The sequence below is a fragment of the Carcharodon carcharias genome, chromosome 15, assembly GCF_017639515.1.
Source record: "Carcharodon carcharias isolate sCarCar2 chromosome 15, sCarCar2.pri, whole genome shotgun sequence".
In the NCBI taxonomy this organism is placed as follows: domain Eukaryota; kingdom Metazoa; phylum Chordata; class Chondrichthyes; order Lamniformes; family Lamnidae; genus Carcharodon; species Carcharodon carcharias.
In genome coordinates this window covers 13,157,663-13,178,674 of record NC_054481.1, presented here as the reverse complement: position 1 = coordinate 13,178,674, position 21,012 = coordinate 13,157,663, and the positions used below count along the sequence as shown (strand labels likewise).

Here is a 21,012-nt window from a genome sequence, read left to right as displayed (position 1 = left end):
TCTTGTTTTAAGAAATTGAGATGGTTATAATGGAACGATGCAAAATATCAGGCCCTCAGAGTGTAGGCTTGACTGAACAAAACACCACCGATGAAGAGAAAACAGCTGCTGCCTCAAGGGTAGACAATTCAAAAAGAAGGTAAGCTTAATTTTGCGGTTGTGCATTTTTCGTATGATATTAAAAGGGGGATAATGTCATCAAAGCGAGCCGTGACTAGGGGAGAAAGTCAAAAACATTGGGATGTGGACATTTTTAAGAGAAATGTGTATTTCCTTTGAGTCGCTCAATCCTATCAGAAGCGGTGTTTCTCTCTTCACTCAATAATCCCATATGCCCATTCAGGATATCTTAAAATACACTTTTAAAATTTCATATTATGAAGCAGTCCTGGTTATTAGCCCAGGCTACAATAACAGCCATCATTAACATAGTAAAGCACCCCAAGTACCCTATTAAACAATATTTAGCACAGAGTCACATTAGGGCAGGTGACTAAAAGCTTAGTTGAAGTGATGGGTTTTGAGAGTCTTAATGGAAGAAATAGGCATGTCGAATTTTTCTTTTGAGGAAATTCCAGAGCTTAGGATCTTGATAAATGAAAGCACAGGTGTCAATGATGGACGATTAAAATTGGGGGTGCTCAAGAGGCCAGAATTGGAGAAGCACGTATCTTGGGAGCTTTGCAGAGCTAGAGAAGATTACGGATTTAGCAAGGGATGATATCATGAAAGGATTTAAAAACAAAGATGCATGTTTTAAGATTGAGGCATTGCTTAACCAGGAGCTAGTGTGGCCAATGGGCACAAGGCTTGATGTGAATTAGACATGGCAGCAGAGATTTGGATGGCTTGAAGTTTAGAAAAGTAGAAAACAGGAAGCCGGCCACGAGTGCATTAGAATAGACAAGCCTAACAGTAACAAAGGCAGGAATGGGGGTTTTGGATGAGTTGAGGTAGGGTTGTATTCGGCCGATGTTACAGTGTTGGAAACGGGCAATGTTAGTAATGGTGAGGATTCGTGGATCGACAAATACCCCTTGTCCCTCTGGTCCATAAGCCAATATATATGTTTAACTGGAGCTCTTAGCTTGTAGGTGGTTTAAAGTTTTCAGGAGAATTTTTTAATATAACTTCCTGGTGCTGAGATGAAGAAATAAAGCCAGCTGGATCACTGTAAAATGGCTAACAGTACTGTGATTAGCAATCGTGTATCAATGCTCAACCACTGGTATGCTTGCTTAGACTATCACACATTGAAATTATTGAATGATACCCATTATATGATTATTCATTAACTTTTTGCTTGCAGCAGATCTAAGTTGTTTATGGATCTAATCTATAATTTAAATTTAAGCTGAACTCACAATATTTGTTTCAAATTTCAATATATACCCATTCATTCATCAGCTGTGTTTATAGCAATGGTGTTTTAATACTTTCTCATTAACATGAATAACATTGTTTGGCTTTCAATATTGAGAGGTTACTGAAGTAACCAGAATTACGAAGTATTTAACAATGAGGTATTCTTTGAATAAGCATAGTAATGAAAAGGAGAAACTTCAAGAGAAGGGAAGCCTAGGTGAACGTTTCTTGATCAAAGCTCCATTGTGATGAAAAATAAATGTTTTGCAAAACACATCAGTTTTTAAACCTACTGGATACTTTGTTCTCCTAGACAGTTGAAATAAAAAAACAGAAAACTCTAAATGTTGGAAATCTGAAACGAGCAGAAAATCTCGGAAGCATTTCATAGATCAGTTTGCATGTCTGTTCTCTCCATAGATGTTGTTTGGATCAAAACAAAATGCTGGATAAGTTTAGCTAGTCCATCAGTAGCATGGCTTCCCAAGATTAAGGTGGTCTGAATTGGTGACCCTTGTTATTCTAACATGAGTCTCCGTGGAGGGTTAAAAATTGATTGTTTTCTATTATATATCTTTTGTTTAGGCTTTAATCACAGGGAAATAATAATGTAAAATAAACTGATGTTTTAAAATATTCCTTTTAAAATTTACAAACCTACATGTGACATTATACTTTTAACATGACAGTATGCCCAAACCAACTAGCTGATTAGCAAACTATACAATAACACGCTTTTATATAATGCTGGGTAGATTGCCAGTCTTGATCATTGAAATTATGACGCATTTTACTCATTTTTCTCCATTTTCAATTCTGCAGACCATTTCTAGATATGGTGTACAATGCTCTGGAATGCCCTGAAGAGGATTATTATGCACTCTTCGTGTTATGTCTTCTTTTTGCAATGTCTCACAACAAAGGTTAGTCTTTGTTAACATTTGGTTTTGAGTTGATAAAACTTAATATTCTCTTCTGTGCTTGAGAATTTGGTGTATTCACTCTTTTTCTCCCTCCTTTTTCTAATGATGGGGCAGCTTCTTTCAACTAAGGCAGGTTCACTACATGCATCGTTTGACCCAAATGGTTGCTTTCTTGACTGGTACCAAAAGTCATTTACTTCAGATTCCCCAATTTTATTCAGAAAATGTAACGGGATATCTGCTATTATCTGTGGGTGGCTTTGACCGATGCGATTGGAAACTGTTGTGGAACTGTTTCCTCATTGCTAGAATTTCAAGGACATTTGCTGTTTTAAAGCATTGGGCGTGTGGAATGAGATCCAAAAATCTGGTTGTAGCTTTGCGCTTGTAAACCCAAGACATAGTATGGCATAGCTACTTGACAGTCAGTGACCCTACTGATAGTTAAATTGAGCCATGTAGTATCTGTTTTTCAGGTGCTGCGCTGTCCCCCCCCAAGGCCCAAAAGTGATGGCTAGGAAGCACACATACACTTCTGGCCAGAAATGTGCCACCTACCATGTTATTTAAGGACAATCAGGATCTGTGATGGTTCAAAGCACTTTTTGTAATTTAATCTCATTCAGGTATAGACACAGACCTATTGGAAAAGATTCAAGTTCCTCCAGAGCAAGCTGAGGAGAAGAGCTCATACAGCCATGTATTGGCAGAAAGGCTAATTAAGATAATGAACCAGGCAACACATGCTGGTGAGAAATATTCCTTAAAGTAACTACTCATTTTTGTACGGGTACCTGTTTTCAATAGAATTGCAACAAAATGCTTATATCACCGTTTCTTCATTGTTGCTGGGTCAAAAGCCTGGAGCTCTCTTCTTACAGCACTGTGGGTAAATTTGCATGGCTGGGGCCTCAACTACTGACAATCTATAACAGTTGACTTGGAGGATGGGACCGAATGTAGGTTTGCTAAGTTTCCTGTTGACACAAAGATAGGTAGGACAGTAAGTTGTGACGAGGACATGAGGAGCATGTAAAGGGATTTAGATAGGTTGAGTGGACAAAAATTTGGTAGATGCAGTATAATGTGGCAAAATGTGAATTTGTCCACTTTGGCAGGAAGAATAGGAAAGCAGCAAATTTCTTAAATGGAGAGAGATTGCAGAATTCTGCAGTACAGAGGGGTCTGGGTCTCCTGGTACACAAATCACAAAGTTAGAACTCGCGCAGCAAGTGATTAGGAGGACAAATGGAATATTGGCGTTTATTACAAGAGGAATAGAATATAAAAGTAGGGAAGTTTTGTTACAGTTGTACATGATGTACATAACCGTGCACAGTTTTGATCTCCTTATTTAAGAAAGAACATAATTACATGAGAGGCAATTCAGAGAAGGTTCGCTAAACTGATTCCTGGGATGAAGGGGTTGTTTTGTGATTGGGCAGGTTGGGCCTGTTTCCATTGGAGTTTAGAAGAATGAGAAGTAGTCATATTGAAATATATAAAATCCGGAGGCACTTGACTGGGTGAATGCTGAAAGATTGTTTTCCCTGATGAGAGAGTCTAGAACTAGTGGACGCAATTTAAAAATAAGGGGTCTCCCATTTAGGATGAAGATGAGAAATTTTTTCTCATCAGTGTTAGTTTGTCGAATTCTCTTCCCCAGAGAGCAGTGGGGGCTGAGTCATTGAATATTTTTAAGGCTGAGTTTTAAGGAAGTCAAAGGGTATGGGGGTAGACAGGAAGTAGAGGCCATAATCATATCAGCCATGATAGAGGGGCTGCATGGCTTATTCTTCCTAAGTTGTGTACACGTATGTAGATTACGGATGATTCCAGTCTCTCTTATTTTCCTTTGTGCGACGTTTTGATACCTCCATGAGTAAAGTAGCTCCATGAACAAAACGATGCAAATGGCCCGCTATGATGAAAACAAATGAACGATGCGTAGAATTGTCAATTTAAAAGAAAGGAAAGAACTTCACATTTTGAAGCATAGTGTCTGTTATATAAGCAAATGTTACAACCAAATTTGTACACTAAGGTCCCACAAACAACACATACGTGATTAATTTATTTTTGTTAGTCTTATTTGAGGTGAAATGTTGCCAGTTTGCACTCATTATTATTGTTTTCTCTCCTGATGTACAGATAGAATTGTTTTGCTCCTTACATTGACATCTCCAGCTGAGTAAAATTGATTTGAGGCTATAGCTTCATACTTCTGTCAATCTGGCTGAGATGTCCAAACTATGACATGAGCTCTAGTTATTTGGCCCTTAAAAGTTCTTGTGGTCAGCTTCAAAGACCTGGAGGTTTCTTGGCATGTGTCAAGGTCAAGAGAAAAAGACTGGTGAAGACAAATGTAGGTCCTTTACAGTCTGAAACAGGGGAATTTATAATGGGGAACAAAAAAAATGGCTGACCAACTAAATACATACTTTGGTTCTGCCTTCACAAAGGAGGACACAAATAACATACCAGAAATGTTGAGGAACACAGAGTTTAGTGAGACGGAGGAACTGAAAGAAATCAGTTTTACTAGGGAAATGGCATTGAAGAAATTGATGGGATTGAAGGCCGATAAATCCCCAGGGCCTGATAATTTACATCCCAGAGTACTAAAAGAAGTGGCCCTAGAAATAGTGGATATATTGGTGGTCATGTTCTGAGATTCTATAGACTCTGGAACAGTTCTTACAGATTGGAGGGTAGCTAATGTAATCTCACTATTTAAAAAGGGAGGTAGAGAGAAAACAGGGAATTATAGACCAGTCAGCCTGATGTTGAATATTGTGCTGGTAACCTCTTCTCACCAAGTGATGAAAGGCCATTTGTTCAAAGTAGATTGTGGTTGTTTGTATCAATGAATTGCTATTGCAGCGTCAAGTCACCAGTTTCAGGAAGCTGCACAAACCGACAAGAAGAAACTTGTTGTAGTTCACCTCAACAGACCACCAGGAGACTCAGTTACGGGCTACGATCGTTTATTAATTATTCAAGTGAATGCAGGGAGAGACGTCCTTGGGCAGTCCAAGACTGAACTCTTTAAAAAGTTACGTGTTTCCCCCTTTATATACACCTTGAATCACATACACACATTCTAATCTTGTTAACTTACAATCACATGCTTCTCCAGTCTCAAGTTATTTGTTTCCCATGAATACATATATCAAGCATTGTTCTTATCCATGCAAGACCACCGTATCTTGCTGATTGTGTGGGAGTCTGGGTCTCCCTGATCTCAACACCCACTCTCTGGCCTTGTTCTTTGTTTTGCTAGCTTGTCTGTCTCATCTCTAATCCTGTCTAGAACACATCTACTATTCTCCCATTCTGCTTTGTTGGACCATACCTTCTGCACTGTGTCCACTTTTGGTTAGATACATTTGAGCATTGAGACAGTGAAGAGCCATAGAACTGAACTCCACAATGAGAGGACGGAGTTATGAGGAAAAGCTGGAGAGACTTTGGTTTTGGAAAGAGGTGACTGAGAGATGATTTTACAGATTGCCTCTAAGTTACTAAATGATGTGGAGCAATAGGAGTGGAATCTGTTAAGAACTAATTGAATGCTGCACTTAGAGGAAAAATTATTTCCTTATGAATTCCGAAGGGTTGATTTATCTTCCCTGATGGTAGGTATGTTAACTTTTCTAGTCAGTTTTGATCAAATTACAAGTGGCAGAATGACCACTCCAGTGCTCCTGCCACAGCTAGGAATATAACATGATAACATTATAAAATCTTGGGTTGATGGTACAGAATTTCCTGATACTGATTGATGTTTTTTTTTGCAATGGAAAGAAAGAGCTTTCATATATATAGCCCCTTTTTATGGCCCTGTCATGTCCCAAAGCAATTAACAGAAAATTAGGTAATTTTGAAGTGTAGTTTCAGTTATGTTGATGGAAGAAACTCCCGAAGATTGCTTCAGCAAAATGTCACATCTACGTTTTTCAAATTTTTGTCCTAAACCTCTCCCCTGTCAGGCATTGCATGCTCGGGCAGAAACAGTGATGGAAGCAGATGTGGCCATAACCTTTGGGAAAATGTTCATTTAATGTAGTGAAGGCAAAAATCTTCAAGGCTAGTTGGATGCTGACTTACAAGGACTGTAGCTTTATCTTCCTAGATGAATGACCTGTAATAAGGTTAATGGCTTCCTAGCCTGCATTTATCCTGTGACTTGTCCATCAAAGCGGACTTCTCAAACCTGCTTTAAGGCATTGTGAAATATTCTAATGAGATTGCAGAGAGAGGTAATAATGATTCAGATACAATATGCAACTTAATGAGTATTTGGCTGCTGTGGATCACAGGGGAAATATTACCATTCGTGATGAATATTTTAAGTATTTCAGGTGAAATAAAGAGCCATAAATTACCATCAATTTGAGGAATTATTTGTTGGTGAGACTTTTTTGCTTTTGTTAATAACAGAAAAATGGATCCAATAACTACCACATTGGAAAAGAAAAATCAATGCAAATGATTATTTCATCATTAACCATATTATTTCCTAAATCAGTGAAATGTAATTGTGGTAATGCTTTATTTCCTGGCTATAGATCAATATATAGAATGCATTTGTTGCTTCGACTCCTCAACCTCTGTTCTGTTCCTCCTTCTCACGACTAATTGTGTAATCAGGAACTTGTCTCCACTTTTAGCAGTAGTTTTGCGAAGCTAGATAATTTTAAATGTTAGGGGAAGGTGATAGAATGTGGTTTTCGCAACAGACAGATGGATGCCACACTGCTACAACTGTAATTTCTTTGCAATGGTGGATGAGCCAGTATCTGCAAAAGTAGATACACTGGGCATTAACCTTGAAGGCTGATGTCATTAGTAACAGATAAAGTATGGCTAAATGATACCTAACAACAGCATGCAAGAAGTGATAAATGGTAGAATAGGGCGTGGTTAAGCAGAAACTGTATTCATAAATTAAGATATAGCAAGAAGGGAGGTTGTCTTGTTATCTCTAGTTCCCTGGCAGTGAACATACAAACATGGAGCAGGAGTAGGCCACTCAGCCCCTCGAACCTGCTCCACCCTTCAATAAGATCATGGCTGACCTGATTGTAACCTTAACCCCACATTCCTGCCAACCCCACATTCCTGCCTACTCTCGATAACCTTTCTCCCCCTAGTTAATCAAGAATCTAACTAGCCATGCCTTGAAAATATTCAAAGACTCTGCTTCCACTGTCTCAGATGAGGAGTATTTTTTTTCTGAGGGTTGAGAGTCTTTGGAACCCTTCCTCAAAAGGCACTGGAAGCAGAGTCTTTGAATATTTTTAAGACAGATAGGTTAGCAGCATTTGTGGAGTGAGAAGCAGAGTGGATGTTCCGGGTCAATGACTTTTCTTCAGAACTTGATGGTGTAGGGGCGGGTGCGAACCTGATTGGGGATGCGCCGCCATTTTACGTGGGCTTGGAAGCACTGTGTGCTCCTTGTATGGGGGGTGGGGGGGGGGGGGTGGGGGTGGACTTCCGAGTGGTTCCCTGTGCTCTTTTGCGCATGCATGCAAAAGAGAGCAGACATCTCCCTGAGGCACGGAGGTGACTCAGATCCATCTGACATGTAAGTTTAAATGAAGGATGGAAAAAAACTTTAAAAAAAAATTCCCCTCATGTGAAACTGCCACATGAGCTGGGACGTGTCAAAGAATTAATGTAAAACTTTTTTATTACATTTTTAAAACACTTCATGAAACCTCATCCCGTCCGTGGATGAGGTTTCATGAAAAATGCAAAGGCCGCCTAGGCTCTTCGCCTGCTCACCAGCTTTCAGGTTGGACGGGCAGCTCAGCTAATTGAGTTAATGACTATTTACTAAAATGGCCTTAATAGGCCTTTGACAGCTCGGAGGGCGCACTGCGCTCCCGCCGAGCTGACAATCTGAATGATGCACAGTGACGTCGGGATGCACGCCCAACGTCACCACGCGTCATTTTACACGTTGACGAGCGGGCCCAGCCCTTGCTTGCCGACTGGAGAATTCTGTCTTTGGAGTTTAATTCAGATTTCCAGCATCTACAGTATTCTGCTTTTGTATATATTCTTAAGAACTTTCCCCCGGCCTATAATAGACCATTTGGGCTTCAGTTACATAGAATAGTCTTCTCTGAATTCTTGAACAGAAACGTTACATCTGTTGCCTTCCAGTCCCTTGGCATCAGTTGCTTTTATTTCTTATTCTGGACAAAGCTTCTGTCGGCACCTCTGGTCATGGTGCGTGGCATTGAGTGCAGTGACGCAAATTCTACTAATGTTTGCCAGAATTGACTCCTTTTCAGTTATTGCTAAGATTGTCCTGCATCCTGCTCCTTTATGTTCTTATTTCGACTGTTATTTGTAAAAATTGGTAAAAAATATTTATTTAAATCTCTACCATGCTTTATCTTCCACAATTAAATGTCTCTCGTATATAAAAATAGCAAATTCTGGAAATGCTCAACAGGAAGCATCTGTGGAGAGAAACTGATTTAATGTTTCAGACCCTTCATCATAGCTGAGGAAAGAAAGAAATGTAATATGTTTTGAGCAAGTAAAAGGTGAGGGGGAGAGAACATAGGGGAAGCTGGGTGATGGGGTGGAAGGCAGGAGAGATTAAATGACAGAAGGCTTCATGGTGCAAAAACCCAAAGGGATGATAATGGGTAAAGAAACAAAAGGTATGTCCAGATCTCTAAATGCAAAATGAAGGAATTAAGAAAGAAATGAGAGAAAACCGAACCAGCAAAATAACACAAAATATATGGAGGCTGAGGTATAATCTAAAATTGTTGAACTCACTATTGAGTCTAGAAGACTGTGGAGTACAGAGTCGAAAGAAGAGATGCTGTTTCCCTTCATCCCTGACATCTCTGTCTTAAATGAGTGCTCCCTTATTTTTAAAGTGAACCCGAGTTCTAGCTTCTCCCACAAAAGGAAACATCCTCTCCACATCCACTCTGTCAAGAGCCCTCAGGATCTTGAAGTGATTATGCCTTTATCTCAATCTACAACTGGAGACCAAATTAGTGAGCATTTGGAGATAATTGAGGACAGTTAGCCTAGACTTAATGAAAACATTTCATGTTCAACAACATAAGTTTTTTTTTAAAACAAGTGACCAAGTGTCACAGATGTATTCTATCTGAATTTTTTCAGAATATCTAAGGTGTCTCACAGAAGGTTTAGTACAAAAATAAATTCAGCTTTATGAAATAGAAGGAAATATAGCAGCATGGATTGAAAGTTAAATACAAGCTGATGGGGGAAGTAATTTATCTTTATTGGTGGCACTTCAATATTATACCCAGTGAAACTGCTTCCCAAAGGAGGATTTCAGTAGCATCCAATGTCACTGACATGGAATGCTTACATTTCATGCATACCTCTAATGTAATGGGCTACACCAAGATAGGTAGGAAAGTAAATTGTGAAGAGGACATAAGGAGGCTGTTATAAGCTGAGAAAAGTCTTTACGCTGTCTTTTACATAATTTTCTACCTTTTATCATCTCATTTAGTTAATCTAATCTCTTTATTTTTTCATTCTCTTCACAGTTCTTTATTTTTTTCCAGTATTTGTACCCGTAGTTTAATCATATGCTTCTCTCTGAAGTTCCAGTTTAGTTTAATGTCTGTCTCTCTCTCTTTATCCATGGAATTCTATCCATTGCTTTCCCTTTCCACTTTCTGAGAATGTAACTACTTGGTACCCAATCAACTTTCAGTTGGAAATTTTCCACTGCTGATTCCTCATCCTGTTAAGTAACTTTTCTACCTGGTTAATTTGAACCAAATCCACATACTCATTGAACTTTGTCTTTTTCCAATCCAGCACTTTTTGGTTCTTAAGTCTCCCTGTTTTTATATTGTATCTTACTGTTGTGGTTTCTATTTCATACATATATTCATATGTTCATACATTTATTTGCCTAATTCTCATTTAATTTCTTAATTAAAATTTACTTCCTTGGTGGAGTTTGACTGGAATCCTACCTGTCTAGGAGGAAGTCTTGAATGTATTCTGCAAAGTATTCCCTGCCTTGATTTTTTTATTACATGACCTTTATCCTAGACGGTTTTGTGTAATTTTTAATGTTTCAATGATAACTGCTGAATGCCGTTTCTAGCTTAAGCTTGGCTGGGTGTATCAGAATATAATTACCAGGTTTTGAAAGTAATATCAAAACGCTGACACGGTCTATTCTTGGTCTTCCTTGAAAATGTGCTGTTTTCATTGCTTCTGTGTCTTTAACTGACTTGTCTTTGTTCTAAGACCATCTAAATTCACAGCTGACATTTTTCTTAACATTTTCAAAAGGCAAATAATCTATTTTTTTTCCATTTGACACTAATTGGAAAAACTAGTGCTTGCCCTCCTTTCCAAGAGCCTCAGACCCAGTTTTATATTTTTCATTGAAGCTTTAGTCATTTAAAATGTCGTGAAATTAATCACATTGAAATACTTCATTGTATCTCTTGTACTTGACATAATAGTGCAGAAAGTAACACCCTTCATTTTCTCCCAGAACACTTAATAAACACTTTTTTATGGGGTCTGCAGCTGTAGAATTCTGTTATGTTTTCACTCTGTAAATACCCTTGCCAATTTGAGTATTCTAACTTGGATAGTAAGAAGGTTCAGCAATGAAGTATGCAGCCTCTCATCAGCAAGATCATGCTTGCATGATTTGCACACAAGCGTTTTAACTTTGTGCATTGCAAATTTCCGTATTTAAAAAAAAAATAATAATAAATTGGGTTTTTCGTAAACAGAAGGGAAAATGATTGGTAAACAGCTATAGAATTTTGCCTAATCTGTATCTTATAATGAAAATAGAAATAATATTCTTGGCAAACGTTGACCTACAAGTCTGATGTTGAAGGAAAAAAAAAATCAAAATAGCTTAATGCACAAGTTAAAAATAATCCTGTGCATCATAATTTCAGCAACCTTTTGGAAGGCATAGTTTACATGTCTGGCATGGTGTGGTCTTATATAAAATACTCAATTTCTGTTTGTATTGCACTGTCGTTATGCTTTTCAATATTCTGACTGATGTCTAGCTTATGCACTTAAGCTTAAATTCCTGAAGAGGCCCGGGGGTGGGGGGGGGGGAAACAGAAGTAGGAGGCTGATTTGGGGCAGAGCTGGACTTCCACCAATTCAGTGATCTCCTCTTTGATTCCGTTGGTATGTCTGCTTATTGATTTTTTTTTTAATCTTGTGACCTGTCCAACTTTTGAGGTTCCATCTAAACAAAAGGATAACAAATGGACAAGAAATGTAGGCACACACATTACTTTTAGATTTCATAAGGTACATAATGATTGTACATCCGTTAGTTTGTGCAAAAATTCTGCCAATGTAACTAATTCATTTTTGTACTGGGCAGTTTCCATTCACCCATATTACTGTACAGGTGCTTCCAAATTGCCACAAATAAGCATAAAATCATTTCATTTTGAAGGCAGCAGATGTCTTGACTTGGAATGAAAACTGTCTTAACAACCTTTGAGCCTCTTTTCAAGGAAAACTTTCCCAAGTTAATGAGAAGTGGTAATGCTTAACTAGAAGGTGAGCGTTTTCTGGTTAAAAAGGCATGTGTAATAGTGGTGAGTCTGGATGCAGTTTAGCATGGTATCATGTTGAATATAGAAAATCTCTATTTGCCAAGGCAAATGTTGCTCGAGCTTCGTAAAGATTATTACTTTATTTCTCTTTACAGATGGGAAAATTCGTTTGGCTACATTGGAACTTGCCTGCCTCTTACTTAAACAACTTGTGCTATCAGGTGGCAACTGTATTATTAAAGATGTGCATCTTGCCTGTTATGAGGTAATGATTTTGGATTTTTAAAAATATTTGTCATGGAAGTGTGTGAAAAGACACTTGTTACATTATGCACAAAGATGTCAGATTCACTGATGAGAGTTTTTAATAAAGAGAGTTGTGGAGAGAACTTAATCCTGTAGAAAGAAACAAAGGGCTTCAACTATTACAAAACTAGTTGGCATCTATTTATAGGCACAGATGGTGTCTGTCTTCCTGTTAGATGGTTATACTTGCTTTGGGTTGAATATAATGTAGGTTTTTTATGCTTTGCAACCTTTTACATGTGTGACATGGATCAAAATGCTTACCTACTTCATGGCTCTGTGATAGCCATTCCATTACAGCTCTTGTGGACCATTCATTTATAACGTTGAAGTGAGTTTTGTTGAAGCAATTTCAACACTTCACTCTTGGGCACAAATTTCTTAAAACTGAGATTCAAGTAGCCTTTGGGGAAAAAAGGGACAGAGGAAACTATAGGTCTTAATTCAGAAGTTACAGCCTTCAAACAGGCACCATTCCTGTTGTTAGTCTTGTTGCTAATGTTTTTTTCTAAGAGCAAAGTTATTTCGATCTTCGTATGTTGGAACACTGGAAGAATTGTCCTCATCGTCCTCATTGTCCTCATGTGTTAAAACAACCGGTACATGCTCTGCCAACCCACCTGCTTTATACTTAAGATTTGAAAATATTTTCTAAGACTATTCAGATATCATTCAAATTAATGATTCATAATGTTGAGAAAATTACCCAACACAATATGCAGAAACACAGCCACAAGATAGTCTTGTTGACATCACTTGGACAAAGCCAGCATAATAAACAATGGGAAGATTATAGATATGACATTAATGGGTATGTGCACCTCATTAGGGGCATGAAAATCTGCAAAGCAGTGATTTTTGTATGTGTGTGTTTAAGGGGAAGGGAAAATAAAATTATTAGATGCCTGGATGTATAATCCTGAATAGTATTAGCACCACAAACTCTGTGTAGCATGTTAGTTCTCTTCAACAATTCTCCCATATATAATTGTCAGCTGAGCTGTGAAGGAGATGCAGCTGGACATCAACTAGTTCTCGTATCCTGAAATGATCTAAATATTGTGCAAGCTGATGAGAATGATAGAAATGGTTATTTATCTAGTGCCCTGCTGTTACCACTTGTTTACAAATCTAAACCCATTTTTTAAACTATAACTCATTGAGATGGTGAGTACTGATGGAGAAAATCTATTTTATCTGCTGTTTGTTTTAAAAGAGACTCAATACTTATATGAATCATATAAAAAGACTGAGCAAATCCCCATTGGCTGACCTTAGTTTATATTCCACAAAATGGATGACTGCAGGATTCAATGGAGATGTATGTAACTAAACATGTTTTTTAAAAAATCTTAAAATCAAAATGGTGGTGATTATCCATTGGTAAGTATGTCAGTGATAATTATTGAATTGGCTCAGAAAACATTTATTTGAAATAAGATTCCCAGAATAATTTTTGTGTAATAATGTAAAAAAAATGTTTTCATGTTAATATACCCGAGGCTTAGAAATGTTGAGGAAAAGGGATAACATTGGGATTTAGCAGCAATTGAGTAAGAGCCTGGCTCAGATTCTAATCTTTTACACTCAGTAACAGTAATCATATTAATATTGTAATCAGTCACTGTTCAAGCTCAACCCAAGGATTTTGGAAAGGCTGAGCCTTTCAAGCAAAAATATTAATGAAAGTACCCAAAAGGGAGATGAAACATTTTTATACTTATGTTCTTAAAACATTTATTTTCTGTTTCTTTTCCACTGGCCTTATTTTGGATGATGAATATTCCTGTTACTGAGAAATAGGCAATGGGTAAAGCATCTTTTTGAAAAAGTTTCAATTCAGTTGAAAAAGATTTACTTGTACCTTTCTTTTAGTCACGTGTACCCCTGACTGACCTTTGCAGGATTTCTTTTAGAAATTTTTTAGTAGCTTGGCATCCATAGTTTTCCAGTTACTTTTCATTTTGCTTTGTACTTTCCCTGCCTTTTGCTGTTCTGATTCATAAAACAGCAGCAAATCAAGAAAATGTAATGGTAAAGATGAGGCCTCTTGAGGCTCTGAATTGTGAAGCAGATTTTAAAAAATTTGTGCCTTATTTGCTACAATTCAATGCATATTGGGACTTTGTCTTTTCTTCTGCTTCTGCAATAACAAAGTGTCCATCATGTCTTCTCAATTTGACCCTGAAGGATTACTGTTATGACTGATGCAGTTGGTAAAGCTGAGTTGTTTAAAAAAATCCCAGAGGGAAACTTTAAACAACTGCCATAACCTATAATTTTAAGTGTTATGTTTGAGATGCGACTCTAAATTCAGGAATCAGACCACTAGTTCTCGAGGTTTTACTTTAAACTAATTGAAACATTTTACTAATTTGCACAGGTTGAAATTTACACACATGGTTACGAATTACTACTATCATAGCTTTTAACAAATTCCCAAACTAATCTCCATTAAGGCAACAGCAGCCTTAGGTTTAACCAAACACCAGGCAAAGCATTTTCACCTTACAAATTCAGAATGAGGTTCTTTCACTGTGGAGCCAGTTGGAGGCTTACAGCTGCCTTTTGATCTTACATTGCCTCTGCCTGCACACCCGAAAACTACTGAAGTTATACCTACCAGCCCCATTGAATGCTAATTCTCATTGTATCAACAACCTCTTTGAACTTCACCTTTTAACAATGAAATCCCTTTCATAGTACCAATTTTATTGGCGATATAAACATATTACTTGGTAGCTGTTAGAAAGGTGTCAAGTTTTCACCCCACAACTTGAACGCTCTTTTCAAAAACTGCAAATGCTTGCTATCTCCCTGTTTACATCTCAAACTAGTACATCACAGCACCCAGGCTAGCTGGCTTTAATCCAATTAAGACATACCCACAGACTAAATCTCTATTTTAAAAGAAAAATATTTTCCAAAATATTATATAGCTTCATGACAGTTACGTGCAGGCTGATACTGGCATTCAATCTTGACAAGATACTGTTGATGAAATCCATTGATCTTTTCTGTCCCTGGGTGCTAAATTAGCAGTCTGTGGGGATTGTAACATTATAGTATTTTCCAATGCTTGTAACATTGGTTCCTGCCTAGTAACAAGGGTGGGACCCTCTGGGAGTGTTTTGACAGGTAAGTGAACAGCTCTTCTTGAGGCAGTCAGTTTCGGAGAGTCTGCCAGCCAACAAGTACCACAGAGACAGGGACCGACACAGGCCCCAGTTAAATTGAGTTTAAAATGTTAGAAAAAGGGTTGTGGGGAGCAGTTTTGAAGTAAAGAGGACAGTTGGAGCAAAGGCAGCCCTTTAGTGCAGTGGTGTTCTGCTTGGCATGGCCGCAGATCTGAAAGTGTACAGTGAGCTAGTGTTTGAGTGTACTTGGGAATCCAGGGAGAAGGAATCTCGGAAGGCGAGATTGAAGCCCTGTGAGGTGGGCCATTGTTAAAGCCATCCGAGCAGGAGCAACTTTTGGAGAGAATCCCATGGAGAGATCTTCAAAGATCGAGATTGGAAACCTTTGTGAGAAAGACAAAGTCTTAGTGAGATTGATTGTCTCAGTGGGACTAACATCTGGGTGCTTTGTTGAGAAATCCATGGAATCTGTTTTGATTGCGTTTGTCATTTTACTGCAGTGTGGTGAGTCTGACCACAGTTCACTTGTTAATTTACATGTACCTCATACTTGACCTGAATGTTCGAGTACAAGATACATACTGTAAGTTGTTTTGTTTTATCTTTCTGAATTTGTTCAGTAAAGTCTTTTCTTTTTGTTCAAAACCTGTGGAATCTTGTGGCTTTATTACAAAATAGGATGTTTTGAATTTCAACCTTTTATCTACTTTAAACAAAACACTGTTGGTCCCTAACTGGTCTCTATACCCACCACCCCATGCCCCACATCCCTGGCTCGTAACAATACTGATATCAATTAACAATTATTCCATGTACCCACTAATGAATGCCTTTAGGATTGCCCCTTCAGGACACCTTAATATCATATTTGGCTCCACTTGCCCCCCTATCCCACTGTTGGATCATTGCTCAAGAAAATGAGTGAAGTGCATTGGATTCTGGATGAATCCATTGACATTACAACTGTGCAAAGAAGTGACAGACTTGTCAGAACAGAAATTCCACTTGGCTCCCCCTTCAGATATCTCAGCACCTTCCAAACCCATGACCTCTACCACCTAGAAGACCAAGGGCAGCAAATGCTTGGGAATATGACCACCTGCAAGTTTCCCGTCCAAGTCACACACCATCCTGACTTGGAAGCATATCGCCGTTCCTTCACTGTCGCTGGATCAAAATCCTGGAACTCATTTCCTAACAGCAATATGGGTATGGATTGCAGCGGTTCATAGTGGAAGCTCACCCCCCAATCTTCTCGAGGGCAGTTAGGGATGTGTAATAAATGCCGGCTGATCCAGCGATGCCCACGTCCTGTGAACAATTTTTAAAAAATTAACTTGACCAAAGCATCAAACAGAAGAGTTGACAGTGACCAACCTTGCCTTACTGACATGAATGCATGTTGTTGAATATGTTCAAGACAGAGCGATAGATTTCTGCATATTAAAAACATCAAAGGATACTGGGAAAGTGCAGGAAAGTGTTGTTGAAGTAGAAGATCAGCCATGATCTCATTGAATGGTGGAGCGGGCTTGCAGGGCTGAATAGCCTACTCCACTCCAATTTCTTATGTTCATCTTTTGAAACGGAGGTGCTGGTGGATCATACAGCAAGTCTTTGAGCTATTCCTGCATGCCACTTGGAACCGCGGCCCATATCCTGAATAAAGTCCTAGATCCCAGAAAACTATTCCTCACCTTAAAAGAAGATACTCCGAAAAAACCTTGTGGACTTGGCACAGTTTTCCTAGACCTTACCATACTCTTGTATTTTCTAGAACAGGATTGCTGCCATTGGGCACGCGTCAGAATAAAATAATGTTGATTGGCATAAACGATATTGTCTTCAATAAAGTTGGTTTGACCTGCAAAAGGCTTCATAGGCTGTGAGGAAACTTATCTGCTTTTTCTTTGACTACATAATTGCCAGACGGCTTTGTAAGAAATTGAGGCATATTCTGCTTATTTTGCGAAACTGAAGAGATTTATAACCACTGCAAAGCTATTTCTATCCAGAATGACTAGATAATTGAAACATTTTGTGATGCAATTTTGGCATATGTTAAAAAATTTATTTACTGTAAGTTTATGGGGTAAAATAATTGGTGAGTCATTATTCTCACATCCATCTTTCCGTGGAGAATCTCGAGATTCATCTTGAGAGAGATCTTGACTGTTCCAAATTATACTTTATTGAAAATTCAATTTTTTCTCAAAAATTAATAAACTTTGCTGTTAAAATATTGGAAGCAGTTGAACTATGATTTGGTGGTTGTTCCATTAATTTGCATGCCATGGATGCCTGAATCTCTCTAACTCTCTTAAGTTACTTCATAAAACCTATCTTGTTGACCAAGTTTTTGATTTCCTTAGGTAGCTGATAACACTTCTGTGAAGAGTCTTGGGATGTTTGACTACATTAAAGGAGCTGTTTAAATGCACATTGCTGCCCACTGATCCATATGTGCACAAGATCTTTGCATCAGACGAGATGTTTTAAGTGCATTGTATCATGAACTTGGATGCAAGGGAGGATCAAATCATACTGACTTCTGACAAAGCAGACATGCCATTGGTTAGCATGTATGATCCTGTATCTATCAAAAGTAATAGAATCCTGTATACAAGATTACAACTATCAGCCTAACTTCTCTAAAAGCCTTTATTAAAGTTGTTTGATTAAATAAACCAACTTCTGATTGCTCAGAAAGAGAAGATAGGTTTGAAAGAGGTGAGATGGAAAACACCGTATATAAAATATAGTAAACTGACATCAGGATTTTTGCACCATATTTTCTGTGGATCAGGATCTCCTGTCACTCTTCCAAGTGAGGTGTTTTTGTCCTCTATGATCTGGGTTATATCTTTTACTACCTGGTACCAATTAACTGATGACATTACCCAGGGATCATAACACAGAACATATAGTCTGAGTAAATGAGAGAAATATCAAGCTCCAACAACTCATCGACACCAACACCCATCCAGAACCCTCCACCCCTGCCTGTCCCTCTGTCCCCATCCCGTTTTCCAATCCCAACCCCGGCCGTGTATTCACCATACCCCCTGACCTTCCCCTCTCTGACGCTGAACGTTCATTGCTCATCAAAGGACTTAGTTTCATACCCTTACGCCCTCATCTCAATGAATTTCAGGCTCGGCACGATGCTGAACTCTTCTTCTGCCGCCTTCGTCTCCGTGCTCCCTTTTTTGGGCAGGAGTCCTCTCCCCGTTCAACGGATCCTTTTACCCACCGACAATATTCTCCCTCCACCTGGACTCCTCTGTCTGGATTCTCATCTTCTCTTGATCTTTTCATTGAGAACTGTCGGCATGACATTAGTCGTCTCAATTTCTCTGCTCCTCTCACCCACAGTAACCTGTCTCTCTCTGAACTTGCTGCACTCCGTTCTCTCAGGTCCAACCCTGACATTGTCATCAAACCCGCTGACAAGGGTGGTGCTGTTGTTGTCTGGCGCACTGACCTCTACCTCGCAGAGGATGAGCGTCAACTCCTACCTCCCCCGGACCATGAACCCATCACTGAACATCAAGCCATTGTTTCCAGGACTGTAACTGACCTCATCTCCTCTGGAGATCTTCCTCCCGCAGCTTCCAACCTGATAGTCGCCCAATCTTGGACGGCCCGCTTCTACCTCCTAGCCAAAATCTACAAACAGGACTGTCCCGGCAGACCGATCGTGTCAGCCTGTTCCTGCCCCACCGGAACTCATTTCTTGCTATCTTGACTCCCTTCTCTCTCCCCTTGTCCAGTCCCTTCCCACCTACATCCGTGATTCCTTTGACACCCTACATCATATCAACAATTTCCTGTTCCCTGGCCCCAACCACTTCCTCTTCACCATGGACGTCCAATCCCTCTACACCTCCATCCCCCACCAGGATGGTCTGATGGCTCTTCACTTCTTCCTTGAACAGAGGCCCGAACAATCCCCATCCACCACTACTCTCCACCGTCTGGCTGAACTTGTTCTCACACTGAACAATTTCTCCTTCAACTCCTCTCACTTCCTCCAAATAAAAGGTGTGGCTATGGGTACCCACATGAGCCCCAGCTATGCCTGTCTCTTTATGGGGTATGTGGAACATTCCTTGTTCCAGTCCTCCAGCCCCCTTCCACAACTCTTTCTTCGGTACATCAATGATTACTTCGGTGCTGCTTCATGCTCTCGTCTGGACCTGGAAAAATTTATTAATTTAGCTTCCAATTTCCACCCCTCCGTCATTTTCACGTGGTCCATCTCTGACACTTCCCTTCCCTTCCTTGACCTCTGTCTCAATTTCTGGTGATACTGTCCACCAATATCCATTACAAGCCTACCGACTCCCACAACTACCTCGACTACAGCTCCTCACACCCCACTTCCTGTAAGGACTCTATCCCATTTTCTTAGTTCCTTCGCCTCCATCGCATCTTTTTTGATGATGCCACTTTCAAAAACAGTTCCTCTGACATGTCTTCCTTCTTCCTTAACCGAGGTTTCCACCCACAGTGGTTGACAGGGCCCTCAACCGTGTCCGGCCCATCTCCCGTGCATCCGCCCTCACACCATCTTCTCCCTCCCAGAAATATGATAAGGTCCCCCTTGTCCTCACTTATCACCCCACCAGCCTCCGCATTCAAAGATCATCCTCCGCCATTTCCGCCAACTCCAGCATGATGCCACCACGAAACACATCTTCCCTTCACCCCCTCGGCGGCATTCTGCAAGGATCGTTCCCTTCAGGACACACTGGTCCACTCCTCCATCACCCCCTACACCTCAACCGTCTCCCACGGCACCTTCCCATGCAACCGCAGAAGGTGCAACACCTGCCCCTTTACTTCCCTTCTTCTCACCGTCCAAGGGCCCAAACACTCCTTTCAAGTGAAGCAGCGTTTCACTTGCACTTCCCTCAATTTAGTCTACTACATTCGTTGCTCCCAATGCAGTTTCCTCTACATTGGAGAGACCAAACGCAGACTGGGTGACTGCTTCGGTCTGTCCGCAAGCATTACCCAGACCTCCCTGTCGCTTGCCATTTCAACACTCCACCCTGCTTTTATGCCCACATGTCCGTCCTTGGCTTGCTGCATTGTTCCAGTGAAGCTCAACGCAAACTGGAGGAACAGCACCTCATCTTCCGACTAGGCACTTTTACAGCCTTCCGGACTGAATAATATTGAGTTCAACAATTCTAGATCATGAACTCCCTTCTCCATCTCCACCCCCTTTCCAATTTCCCCCCCCCCCCCCCACTTTTTTCCAATAATTTATATAGATCTTTTCCCACCTATTTCCATTATTTTTAAATGTATTTCCATCCATTGTTTTATCTCTACCTTTTAGCCTTTTTTGATTCCTTCACCCCACCCCACCCGCACAAGGGCTATCTGTACCTTGCTTTTCCTGCTTTCTACCCATAATTAGCACATTCCTTAGATAATATCATTACCTCCAACACCTCTTTGTCCTTTTGTCTGTGACATCTTTTGGTTATCTTCACCTGTCACTGGCCCTCTATCCAGCTCTACTTGTCGTCCCCGTCCCCCCCGTCGTGTGGCCACCCCCCCCCCCCCCCCCCCCCCCCACCCCGCCAAACCAGCTTATATTTCACCTCTCTTCTATTTTTACTTAGTTCTGTTGAAGGGTCATTCGGACTCTACGTTAACTGTGCTCCTCTCCGCAGATGCTGCCAGACCTGT

General features: G+C 39.8%; 1 protein-coding gene across 11 annotated transcripts in view; it reads left to right on the top strand.

The window, feature by feature from the left end:
* The window catches only part of clec16a (C-type lectin domain containing 16A), a 290,561-nt gene that overhangs the window by 94,464 nt on the left and 175,085 nt on the right, over positions 1 to 21,012 (top strand). For all 11 annotated transcript variants that reach the window (XM_041207278.1, XM_041207280.1, XM_041207276.1 and 8 more), the window contains 4 exons: positions 13 to 139; positions 2,188 to 2,288; positions 2,915 to 3,037; positions 12,019 to 12,128. In XM_041207278.1, the coding sequence (XP_041063212.1) occupies positions 13 to 139; positions 2,188 to 2,288; positions 2,915 to 3,037; positions 12,019 to 12,128 (461 nt within the window). The remainder of the gene's footprint in view (positions 1 to 12; positions 140 to 2,187; positions 2,289 to 2,914; positions 3,038 to 12,018; positions 12,129 to 21,012) is intronic.